The sequence below is a fragment of the Chiloscyllium plagiosum genome, chromosome 45, assembly GCF_004010195.1.
Source record: "Chiloscyllium plagiosum isolate BGI_BamShark_2017 chromosome 45, ASM401019v2, whole genome shotgun sequence".
Classification (NCBI taxonomy): domain Eukaryota; kingdom Metazoa; phylum Chordata; class Chondrichthyes; order Orectolobiformes; family Hemiscylliidae; genus Chiloscyllium; species Chiloscyllium plagiosum.
Window position 1 is genome coordinate 5122370 of NC_057754.1, and position 13367 is coordinate 5135736.

Genomic DNA, 13367 nt, shown 5'->3' on the forward strand with positions numbered 1-13367 from the left:
CCACCGCGTGTAAAAAAGATCCGCATGTCTTTTTAAAATTTTCTCCTCTCACCTTAAAAGTATGTCCCCTAGTTATGAACCATATGAACCACTCTAGGAAAAAGACCCTTATACACGCCCCTCACCTGCGACAGGGTTAGGGTGAGAGTCTTACTGGAGTCAAATATTAATTCTAACCCTCTCCAACAGATGCTGCTAGATTCATAGAGTATCTTTAGCATTTTCAATGACTATTTTTTACATCTGGCAATACCAAGTGTCAAAAGCACAAACATAATCACAGGACCAATAGAAGCCATTTCACTCGTTACACCTGCTGCAGTTTTTTCAAGCTAGTCCCATTCAGTCTTTGTTATCCCCATGGTCAAGCAACTTTATTGTCTTTTTGAAGTCTCCAATTCTATTTTAAAAGGTCAGGGGTGCCTTGCTAGATTTGCAAGGTGGTCCCATCAAATTGCAAGTTGCAACTGTGATTGCAATTCAAACTCTTGAGCTTGGTTCCCATCTCTGAATTACAACAAATCCACAGGGTTTATTTTTCACAGAAACTACATCCAACGAATAACTATAGCAAACTTTGTTTTAACTGGCACTCTTCATAAACCTGCAAAAATAATATACCTCAAATACCAGAAGTTTACTGCATTATCACGATCTCAGAGTAGTCAGCTGAGGATGCGGGTGAGAAAGCTCTCTGCCAGTAAGTTTTATTTAAGGCAACGTTGCATTATGATATAAGTGATTTATATTGTAAATAAAACATAACAGTGATATATATACCCCTTATATTACGTTTCTATTACTTCGTGTGCGTTTTTAGTTACTACGTGGACTTTTTGCTCAAGTGGAATATCTGATCAACTGATATACTTCTGGTCCCATTAAGTGCCAGTTAATAAAAAGCTTGCTGTATTTCTGTTATCTACTTTAGCAGCACTTGTGCAATTAGAGCTGAAGGGGTTTGGGCAGTTGTTTGGTTGTGTAGGGGTAGTTTTACTCTGTATCTACCCCCATGCTGAAGCTATCCTGGGAGAGTTCAAGAGATCATAAATCATGAACCCTAAAGAGTTAACTGCATATTTATTTGAACAGAAGAGTACAGAAATAAGGTCATCAACCTACCCTTTTGCACCACATCGGGTAATCCATATGGTTCATATTCTGTTTCGTCAAACGCTACAGACACATGATGCCTGAATAGCCAATTCCTCTGCAGTCTGGCAGCAAGCTCAGCAGTATTGATTTGCATCACGAGCTCTGCAGGATTTAGTCTCACCAAGTATTCTTCAGGATTGGTGTGTCCCTTTGACCTGTGGCTGCTCTCTTTCTGGTTCCGCTCAGCTGCCGGAATGGGGTCTCCACCAATCTGTCGTCCAGCATCTGGCTTCCTCTCTTCAGTTGAAGATTGTGCCTTCAAACGTGCAGCAGGCCACTGACCACTGGCCACAGTTTCAGATCTGCGTTCATGGAAGTGGTCCAGAGCTTTAGACAAGATCTTGTTGGCCACTTTTACCTCTTGGTCTTTGTTTTGTAAATCAGAGTAGCTGAGCAGATGGTTATCAATCTCTTCACTTTTCCCTTGAACAGTTTGTCTCAGAGCCTCCAGATTAGCACCAAGTTTGCATGCTATGATCTGCGCAGTATCTTACAGAAAAATCATGAAAAATAACATTAAAAAAATGCTTCTGGAGCGTGTTAAATCAGATATCTTTTTGCAGCTAAATCCCCAGCTTGACACAAAATTTGTTTTGATTTCTGTTCTGCTGTTGTTGGGCACTTTATCATTCTCATCACAAATGCTATAAATTCCTGCATGAAAATAAGTCCACACAGGCATTTATCAATTCACAAGTTTTACAAAGAAAGTTAGCGAGTTTTGAGAAGATTTGTAGCTCAGGTTGAGGTTCTGGATGTAGGTTTGCTCGCTGAGCTGGAAGGTTCATTTCCAGATGTTTCGTCATCCTCTTAGGTAAAATCTTCAGTGGGCCTCAGGCGCAGCACTGTTCATAATTCCTGCTTTATATTTATATGTTTGGGTCTCTTTGGGTTGGTGTTGTCATTTCCTGTGTTTCCAACCAGAACTCTAACAACATACACATCGAGTTAGACCCCATCTACCACCCCTTGAGAAAAACAGGAAATGACATCACCAACCCAAAGGAACCCAAACATATAAACAGAAAGCAGGAATCCTGTACAGTGCTTCGCCTGAGGCCCACTGAAGAGGTTACCTAGTAGGGTGACAAAACGTCTGGAAATGAACCTTCCAGCTCAGCGAGCAAACCTAAATTCGCAAAGAAGGTTATTGCCCTCTTTTATTGAAATTTCTCAAATGATTTCACATTCAATCAGTTTTGGACCACTCCAAAGTAAAACAGGAACAGAATGGGACAAACTGCAAGGCAAGAATCCCTTGCTGAAACTTTTCACATAAAAAATAACCCCAGTCTATTCAGCCTCTCACTCTAGGGTTTGAGCTGTGGAGAGAAGCTGAATAGGCTGGGACTATTTTCCCTGAAGCGTTGGAGGATATGGGGTGACCTTTTTGAAGTTTATAAAATCATGAGGGGCACAAATAAGGTGAAGAGTCAAGGTCTTCCTCGCAGGGGGAGAGGAGTCCAAAACTAGAGGACATAGGTATAAGATTTAAAAAAGGACAGGGAGGGCAACTTTTTCACACAGAAGGTGGTGCATGTATAGAATGGAGCTGCCAGAGAAAGGGGTGGGGGCTGGTACAATTACAACATTCAAAAGGCATCTGGAGGGGTACAAGAAATGGAGGGTTTGGAGGGATCTGGGCCAAACACTGGCAAATGGGACTAAATTAATGTGGAACATCTGGTCGGTGCAAACAAGTTGGACCAAAGGATCTCTTTCAATGCTGTAAATCTCTATGACACTGACTTTATGATTGACAGCTAATTACTTTACGAAGCACAGAGCTAATGTGGGCAAGTGCTGCAGCTATGTTCAGCACTGGCAACAGTCACATGGTGGCTCAGTGGCTAGCACTGTTGCCTCACAGCGCCAGGGACCTGGGTTCCAGCCCCCCTCAGACGACTGCGTGGAGTTCGCATGTGCTCCCTGTGTCTGTGTGGGTTTCCTCCCACAGTCCGAAATTGTGCAAGTTAAGTGGATTGGCCATACTAAATTACCTGCTGCGTTTATGGATGTGCAGGTTAGGTGCATTGACCATGGGGATGTACGGTTACAGGGATGGGTCTGGGTGGGATGCTTTTTGAAGGGTCAGTGGGGGTTGTTGGGCCAAATGGCCTTTTTCCCCAGACTGTAGGGATTCTATGGAAATAGTGGCTTCACTGTTTTTCAGTGACATTAGATGAGAATAAAACTTGTCCAGCCACTGGGACAGTTACCATTCCAAATTTGCATAGTGTCATTGCCCCAGACCTCCCTCCAATCCCTGAACAGACAGGGCTTTGGTTTAATGTTGGAAAAACTGCACCTTTTATGATGATACACACTTGATACTGCGTCAAAGGTATTAAATTAGATTACATACTCAAGTTCTCATGGAGCAAAACCGTTACAGCTGACGCAAAACTGAACATTTAGTATCCAGAAAGCATCCAGTTATCAAGATGTACAATTGCATAACCTCTATAAATATAAACCTATCATAAATATAAATATTTTGACTTTATATGCCATTAGAGAGAGGGGAAAAAAAAAGAAAAAAAACAACATTTACAGAAACTTGAGCTAAATCAATCGGAATGTAATTCAATACCTATTCACCCATGTCAAATCTGACAATATTTGCCTCAGGAATGCAAAAATGAAAAGAGGATGCACTCCAGAAAATGGGAGATTTCAAAAGTTTTGGTCAAGAAGCTTTAGCCTCAGTTAAGAGATTGTTCTTAATCCATGAATCTGGTGAGTGGGAAGCTCTTATGCAATGAGATGACACAGGCAACAACATTCACCTGTTTCAACCAAATGAGTCTTCTCCCTCTGCTGACTCAGAATAGGAGGGTAACTGTAGTGGCCTAACCACAGCCATCAGCTAAAGTGAGTGAATGGGCCCAGAACTAAAAGTAGGATCTGAATGCCTTCACAACACTATACCGAAATCACAGTAAGCCAGAGTTTAGATCAGAGTGGTGCTGGAAAAGCACATCAGGCAGGACCCTGATGAAGGGCTTTTGCCCGAAACGTCGATTTTCCTGCTCCTCGGATGCTGCCTGACCTGCTGTGCTTTTCCAGCACCACTCTGATCTAAACTCTGGGTTCTAGCATCTGCAGCCCTCATTTTTGCCACACAGTAATCCACTCGACCATTCAGAGTCAGAGTTGTACAGCACGAAAACAGACGCATCAGTCCAACTCGTCCGTGCTGATCAGATATCCTAAATTAATCCAGTCCCATTTGCCAGCATTTGGCCCATATCCCTCTAAACCCTTCCTACTCATGCACCTATCTAGATGCTTTTTAAATGTTGTAATTATACCAGCCTCCACCACTTCCCCTGGCAGCTCAATCCATACACATGCCACCCTCTGCTCGAAAAAGTTGCCCTTAGGTCCCTTTTATATCTGTCACCTCTCACCTTAAACCAATGCCGTCTACGTTTGCCCCAACCCAGGGAAAAGACCTTGTTTATTCACTCAATCCATGCCCCTCATGATTTTATAAAATTCTATAAAGGTCACCCCTCAACCTCCAGAGAAAATAGCCCAGCCTATTCAGCCTCTCCCTATACCTCAAACCCTCCAACTCTGGAAACATTCTTGTAGATCTTTTCTGAAGCCTTCAAGTCTGACAACGTCCTTTCTATAGTAGGGACACCAGAATTGCATGCAGTTTTCAAAAGACAAAAAATATATCCATCCATGTTTGAAACGTACAGAAGAGTGCTGCACTTTCAAAACTACGATCACTAACAGACAGAACAAAGAAAATTTACAGCCCAGAAACAGGCCCTTCAGCCCTCTAAGTCTGTGCCAATCCAAATCCATTGTCTAAACCTATCGCCCAATTTCTAAGCACCTGTATCCCTCTGCTCCCCATCCTCTCATGCATCTGTCCAGATGCACCTTAAATTAATCTACCGTACCTGCCTCTACTACCTCTGCTGGCATCGCGTTCCAGGCACCTACCATCCTCTGTGTAAACTACTTTCTGTGTGTATCCTCCTTGTACTTTTCTCCACTCACCTTGAACGCATGACCTCTCACCCTGAGAAAAAGCATATCTCTGTCTACCCTTCATGATTTTGTAGACCTCAATCACTTTTTTTTCTAATGAAAACAATCCTAACCTAGTTAACCTCTCTTCACAACTAGTATCTTCCATACCACCTTCCTCTTAAACTTTCTCTGCACCCTCTCCAAAGCATCCACATCCTTTTGGTAATGTGGTGACCAGAACTTTACACAGTATTCTGAATGCGGCTGAACCAAAGTCTTGTACAATTTTAACGTAACTTGCCAGCTCTTATACTCAATACCCCGTCGATGAAGGCAAGCATACCATGTGACTTCTTGACCGCTCAATCCACCTGTGCAGCAACCTTCAGGGTACAATGGACCTGAACTCCCAGACCTCTCTGCTCATCAACTTTTCCCAAGTCTCTTCCATTTACAGTATGGTTTTCTCTAGAATTAACCTTCCAAACTACATCACCTCACATTTGCCTGGATTGAACTCCATGAAGCATATAAGTCTCTCTAGAATTAGACCTTCCAAACTACATCACCTCACATTTGCCTGGATTGAACTCCATTTGCCATTTCTCTGCCCAATTCTCCAGTCTATCTATATTCTCCTGTATTCTTTGACAGTTCTCTAGGCTTTCTGCTACTTCACCAATCTTCGTGTCATCTGCAAACTTACTGATCAAATCACCAATGCCCTCTTCCAGATCATTTATGTATATCGCAAACAACAGTGGCCCTAGCACTGATCCCTGTGGAACACCACTGGTCACCTTTCTCCATTTCGAGAAACTCCCTTCAACTACTACTGTGTCCAGTTGTTCAAACAGTTTTTTTATCCACCTAGCTAGAACACCTGCACACCATGTGACTTCACTTTCTCCATTATTTTACCATGGGAAAACTTATCAAACACCTTACCAAAGTCCACATATATGACTTCTACAGCCCTTCCTTCATGTATTAACTTGGTCACTTCCTCAAAGAACTCTTATGATGGTAAGGCACGATTTCCCCCACACAAAACCATGTTGCCTATCACTGATAAACCCGTTATCTTTCAAAGATAAATAGATCTTATCCCTCAGTATCTTCTTCAGCAACTTTCCCACCACTGATGTCAGGCTCACTGGTCTATAGTTACCTGGAATATCCCTACTACCCTTCTTGAACAGGGAGAACAACATTAGCAACTCTCCAGTCCTCCGACACTTCACCTGTGTTTAAGGATGCTACAAAGAAATCTGTCAGGGCCCCAGCTATTTCCTCTCTTGCCTCCCCCAGCAACCTGGGATAGATCCCATCCGGTCCTGGGGATTTGTCCACCTTTCATATCCTTTAGCCTACCCAACACATCCTCCCTCCTTATGTCAACATGATCCAGAGTAAACAATTTCTCTAATCTAAACATTCATCATGTCCCTCTCCTCAGTGAACACTGATGCAAAGTAATCCTTGAGAATCTCACCCATTTTCTCAGGTTCGACACACAACCTTGCTTCCCTACACTTTAGTGGACCAACCCTTTCTCTAGTTACCCTCTCGTTTCTTATATATGAGCAAAAGGCCTTGAGATTCTCCTTAATTCTGCTCACTAAAGTTATTTCATGACCCCTTTTAGCCTGCTTGATTCCTCGTTTAAGATAGGTCTTACTCTCCCGATATCTCAAAAAAGCTATTTAAATGGTACCTTGTTGCTGACTGCCTTCTGGCAGGATGGTCTTGTGAAGACCATTTACCCGCAGAACTTCCTTGGGCACATCCTCTCTGACAGCAGAGTTTCTTTCCCACAGTTTCAACCTGGCACGCAGTTCCATATTTTCTTTGTTCAGCTCAACAACCCTTTTCTGCAGATGGTCAACCTGCAAATAACATTCAAACAGGTGATGAAGGCATGCATATTTCAGGAGATTCGAGACTGGCTTGAGCACCAATTGCACTTGAACGGCTGTAATTTAAAGTGCCTTCGCACACTGTGCCAAATGCTAGCTTACCGATTATTTGCTCGGCTAAAATTCTGCACATCAGAAACATTTTTGATTGACAATGATGTCAGGGGGTACGGGCACATGCAGGGAAATAGAGTTCAAGCCATTTCAGATCAGAGGTGACCTGTCTAGAGGCTTGCAGGACAGACCGAGTGGTTTATGCCTGCTTTGGTTTTCTATTCACATTTTTGCTTGGATTTGAAACATGACTTTGAGAAGCCCAGACCGTGAAAAAAAAGTCTCCAGGTGTTGTGTGCAATCAGATTTTTTGCCCCAAGTGGCACAACTGCTCGAGGTGCCAGTATGAAAGTGAGACAGACAAGAGTGCCATCAAATGCAGACCTTTGTCAAGTTCACAATGTTCAACAGTGGAGTTGAGCTGCTGAACTATCTTCCTCTCCTTCACGTAGATATGATGTGGAGGTGTCAGTGTCGGGGTGGACAAGGTCAGAAGTCACAACACCAGGTTACAGTCCAAAAGGTTCACCTGTAATCACATGCCTTCGGAGCACTGTGCTCCTCCTCGCTTCGCCTGCCGAGAGAACAGAGGCACAGAATCCACAGACAGAGCGACCAAAAGGTCACACAAATGGTGTGAGTGGAGTGTTGACAGGCCAAACAACAAACCTTCGTAAAAGATCAAAAGCATAAGACCGCGTGAGCAAACCACTAACAGCTGAACAGAAGTGAAGGGACGACTTGTTAATGTCCGCCACCTTGAGCAGGGGATATACCTGTCTCTGTCTCTCTCTATGTCTCTCGGATGTTGCAAATGAACCCAAGATGGCAGACATTAACAAATCGTCCCTTCACTTGCTGTTCAGCTGTTTGCTCACGTGGTCGGACGCTTTTGATCGCTGTTCGGCCTGTCAACACCCCACTCACACTACAAGTGCAACCTTTTGGTCTCTCTGCCTCTGGATTCTGTGCTTATGTGCTTCTCCTTGCTTCAGCTGGCGAGGGACTGGCGATCACAGAATTCCAACAGTGTGGAATCAGACCCTTTGCCAGCCCGCTGAAGAGTATCCCACCCAAACCCATTACCCTACCCTACTACTCTACATTTACCCCAACTAACACATCCCTGAACACTACGGGTAATTGAGCATGGTGAATCCACCCTCACCTGCTCATCTTTGGATTGTGGGAGGAAACCGGAGCACCCAGAGAAAACCCATGCAGACATGGGGAGAATGTCTGTGTGGAGTTCGCCCAGTCGCCCAAGGCTGGAATTGAACCCGGGTCCCTGACGCTGTGAGGCAACAGTGCTAACCACTGAGCCACCGTGCTGATCTGAGGGCCTTTGATTTCAGATGAACCTGTTGGACTGTAACCTGGTGTTGTGTGACTTCTGACCTTGTCCCTAATGTAGAGGCACTGATATGAGCCAGAACCTTACCTCCACGTTGCTAAATGGCTGAAATGTACAGCCTTTGGCACCCTTTTCCTGAAAAGATGGTGGATGCAGAATCTTTGAATATTTTTAAAGTCAAAAGGTAAATGGGTTCTTGATGAGCAAGGAAGGGGTGAGAAAGCTGGAAAGGTTATTGTAGACAGCTGGGAAGATGGAGCAATCAGATTAGCCAAAATCTGACAGAAACCAGAGCAGGTTCAAGGGACCAGCACAAGCAACACAAGTCACAATCCTGCAGCATTTCGCACCTTCAGGTAAAGGTAGGGGGAAAAGTGGAAAACACAGGGGAACCTCGATTATCCAAATACCAGATTATCCGAAGGAGATCTCGAGGTCCCAATAGAAACATTACATCAAAGATGTGTTTGCAACAGTGATCGCGTCTTTTGTTTACAGTGATTAAACAGATACCATCTCCAAATGACTGTCTGCCCACCCTCTCTCTCTCTCCCCCCACACTTTCCCTGGAGTTCTACAGAGGGGTGTACCCTTAAACCCCCCTTCACCACATAATCTCTCCAACATTGTCCTGTACAGGGCAAAGATAGAACCTGTCAAAAAGTTGCAGTAAAAAGTTGTGAGTGTGGCTGTAGCTGTGTGCGTGCGTGCACAGACTTACCCCACAGCAGCAGTCTTGTTGTTGGTATCCAGTTCAGCTGGCCCAGAGAGGGGATGGGGCAGGGTGGGAGGGGAGTGGGGTTAGATGGGGTTGGGGGACAGGGGCAGGTGGGGGCAGGGGCAGGGTTGCCAGGGCGGAGGTGGGGTTGAGCGCGGGGCAGGCAGGGGCGAGGTTAGACGGGGTTCTGGAGGCGGTGTTGGGGATGGAGCTCACGTGCTTTGTGGCAGGGCGGGCGGTGCTGGGCTGGGTCTCACGCATTGTGTGCTGTTGCAGTCTCCTGAACAGGGAGCAGACTTCTAAAAACTCCGAGCCCCCGAGGAAAGGCATTTAAAGCGATTAAGTGAATAATCAATTATCTGAACGAAATAATGCCCGCCCAGCTCGTTCGGATAATCGAGGTTCCCCTGAATACAAAAGCATACAGCACCTGATTCTGGAGTGCAGACTTTTTAGACTGGATTGTCTCCAATTCTTCGTGAAGCGGTTTCTGGGAATCCTTTGCAGTTTGAGCTATGTTTTTTAGGGTCTCATGTTCTTCTTCCAGTCGCTGGATCTGTTTGTTCACCTTGAGCACAGACTCCTGTAACGCACATGGTTCTCCCAGGCCACTTTCCTTCCGAGATTCCGAACCAGCACCATCTTCTAGAACCTTCTGCTTCCAATCTCGCAGAGCCTTCAACTCTTGCTTCAGGTGGTTCTTCTCTTCGGTACTTGCTCTGAGCCGGGCCTCACTGGACTGGATTGCGTTCATCAAGTCTTCTTTCTCAGACAGCTTGTCACCAGCTGTTTCCTGGGCTTCCTGAACTTCCAAATGAAGCTGCTCCTTTTCTTGTTCCAGTCTGGTACATTTTGAACGCAAGAGATTTAATTCCTTGTTCAAGTCGCTGACCACTTGCTGGCTCAATTCCTTTGTCTCTTTGAGCTCCTCCTCTGAAACATGTAAGGCGTCAGTCAACCTGCCTATTACCCTTTCCACTTCTTCAACCAGCTCTTCCTCCGTTCTCAATTCATCAACTGGCTTCTTTTCTTTAAAAGCAAGAACAAGCTTAGAGTCAGCAATTTCTGTTGTTCCCTCTTCAATTAGCGTTTCAGTTTCATCACAAAACTTCTTGATATGAAAGGCCAACAACTCCTTCTGCATTGAACCACTCGTCCCCTGAAGGCTGGTGGAATGCCGGGCAGCACTGCCATCATTTCTCTGCTCAGAATTCAGTTCGACGGGTTGCCCTTGGTTTTCAATATTCTGATTTACAGAACTAACTGTGGAGGGCACCTGTGTGCCAGAGGTCGGCTTTGCAGCTGGATCAGATCTTACCCTCTGTTCCCTCGGTACAGCCAACATAGGATTAAACAAGTTTTGACAACACAGTGTGTGCTGCTGTGCCTGTATTTCAGGATCCTCTTTCAGTTTCAATACATCAGAGGGCACCTTTGTTTCTTCACATTGGTCGTCCAGAGCCTGAGGAACAGCCTGCACTTTGGGGAGCAGAGTATCAAACACATTTTCACTGTAGCCGGGCTCAGAGTTTTGAACCATTCCATCAGCAGGCACCATGGCGGCTTGTTCACCCAACCCCAAGTTTTGCACGGACAGCACGTTGCCACTTTCACTCTCGCTTGGATCGCCCTGAGGAAGCAACCCCTCACTGGTTTGCTCCAGCATGGCATCCCTTGATAAAGCTGCACTGTCAGCATACTTCTGTTTGGACTGCAAGGCCACCTTCAAGTTGGTTTTCAGCTCAAAGTTCTCCTTTTGAAGGCACGACAGAACACTGAAAGTATCTTGCAGGCGCCCATTCAAAACCTGAATGGTCTGGTCCTTCTCCTCCATGCTCAGGAGAAGACCCTCGATGTTCTTACTTTGGGTTTCCAATGCTACTGTCAACTGCTGCGTTTCCCTGTGAATTCTCGATTGTAGACTGTCAAAATTTTCCTGAGCTTGTCTTTTGGCTTTTTCTTCTTGCTCCTTCTCAGTGGTCAGTTCTTGACATTTTTTCTTAAGTTCATCTACTTGTTTCAAATGATCTAGTGACTGCTTGTCAAACTCAAGTTGCTCAGCAACTTTGTGCTTCAGTTGTTCCAGGAAGAGCTCTCGACCATCCTCCTCATAGCTCCTCTCGTTGCCCGCCTTGACGACTTCTACACAGAGATCTCTCTCCTCATTTAGTTTCTGTTCTAGCATTTCTCCCGAGTCACAGCCCAAATGGTTTGGTGATATCTTGTTAACCTCAAGGTTTTCAGCATCTTGGCTTTGTAGATTTTCCAAGGGAAGACCACTGCTCTCAGTAACAAACGTCCAACTACTTGCTTTTATGATCTCCTCAATGCAAGTCTTTTCACTGTTAAGATCCTCTATCTGTTGTTCAAGCTGCTCTATCTTCTTAGAAGCAGCGTTTTGCAGGATCTGAATTTCATCTTCATTTGGTCTCATATGGCCATCAATGGATCTTGTTAGATGAGAGATTCTACTACACTCAAGCTCCAGCAACCTATTGGTCTCTTGCAGCCTTGCCACCTTGACTCTTTCGTGCTCCAGGTCTTTTTCCAGAGCACTGATCTGTCCCGCCTGCAAAGTAACCAGTGGAGTAGAGTGTTCAGTCTCTGCAGTGCGTTTTTGCGTTGCCTTCTTTAGCTTCCGTCTCAGCTCCACAATAGTCTGTTGATTTTTCTGGCCTTCGATCACTTTGCTATCAAGTGTTTGCTTCATATCATCCAGATCCTGCTGTAACATCTGCTTTTCAGACTTTACTGCATCCAATTCCACCTCACATTCTCTTAGACGTAGAGAAACTGTAATTGGTTTATCAAGCAAGTCAATCATCCCCTCACCTTTCTCTACAGGCTCTCTGAGCACAGCTGCATTTTCCATCCCATCCATTTCAAGTTCCTTAGTGGTCTCTTTGCTGACTTCCCGGAGTTGTGTTCCCACTTTCTCCTCAGGATCTGGGAGGACATTCCTTGCTTCTTTCAAGCTTTGGGATTCGGTCGAAGTTCCTCTTTGCACAACTTCAGCTTTTATTTCAATGTTTAAATTTGGATCTTTTTCCAGATTGGTGCCACTATCTTGGTCCAAGCTAACAGATTTTGTTGCTAATTCTCCAAGTTGACTTCCTTCCTTCGAGTCCAACATTTCCTCTCCAGCTTTCAGCGACAATCCCACAACCGCACCTGCGTTATCAGACCGCTCATCTTTTGACTGACTGTTCTCTTGCTCACCTATGTCACACTCATTGACCTCATTCCCATCACTTCTGTTTAACTTGCACATCTCTGGCGACAGATGCATGCTCCTACAGTCCGGTTGGAATGCATAATCCAGTTTCTTTTGAAGATCTTTAAGTTTGGATGCAAGAGCCACGTTCTCAGCTAAAATTAAAAACAAGATTCAACTTTGTTAAGTTGTAATGGTGATGTTAACTATGTACAGGGTCAGAAAAGCAAAAATCAGTGATCATCATGCTCTGGACCAGACCAAAACCCATCAAAACATAGTTTTGAGATAACCATGCACGCTAACATTTAGCTTATTTAAAAGGCAAATGTAAGGCAGTGCACTCCAGATGTGATCCGATTACGAGGCTTTAAGCGAAGTGTACCTTATTCTTATGCCACAGTTAAAATACAAACAGAAAAAAAAACTGGTGTGGCTTTAATCTATTGAAATACTTAACAAAATACTATTTAACTACTACTCATCAAATGTTCCAATATCCCATAAGCAGCACCTCACAAACACACCCTTGGCAAAGGCAAATTTAGCTAAACAAATTCCCTCACTTGCTATTTCCCTTAGTCCGGAAGAAGAAACACCAACAGAATGAACCTAGCAGCCAAGAGAAAACTCAACCTTTTGCAGCAGCAGAGAAAGACATGTACTTAGCAGCTTCAATTCCACAAAACCCCGACTTCAACAACCGAAAGCAAAACCCAAAACCCTGGGTCGTGTGAGCCTGACTCCACCCACTCGTGTTCTGTAAAAAAAATATATCCAAGCTGTTTACTCTGCTCAATGGAGTAGACACCTCGGCACCAGACATACAATACCAACCTTCAAGAGAACCAGGATAGACAAATCCCTCTTAAATGCACATATCGTCACAGTTGCCAGCCCTTACCCTGCTGAGGCCAAAACACAAATGTTTTCAAGAAGGAGACAGGTATCGTCTTTAGA

General features: G+C 44.6%; 1 protein-coding gene across 2 annotated transcripts in view; it reads right to left on the reverse strand.

The window, feature by feature from the left end:
* Nucleotides 1–13367, reverse strand: part of LOC122543856 (centromere protein F-like) — a 44931-nt gene that overhangs the window by 3293 nt on the left and 28271 nt on the right. For both annotated transcript variants that reach the window (XM_043682705.1, XM_043682706.1), the window contains 3 exons: nt 9624–12562; nt 6866–7037; nt 1123–1644 (listed from right to left, as the gene is read on the reverse strand). In XM_043682705.1, coding sequence (XP_043538640.1) covers nt 1123–1644; nt 6866–7037; nt 9624–12562 — 3633 coding nt within the window. The remainder of the gene's footprint in view (nt 1–1122; nt 1645–6865; nt 7038–9623; nt 12563–13367) is intronic.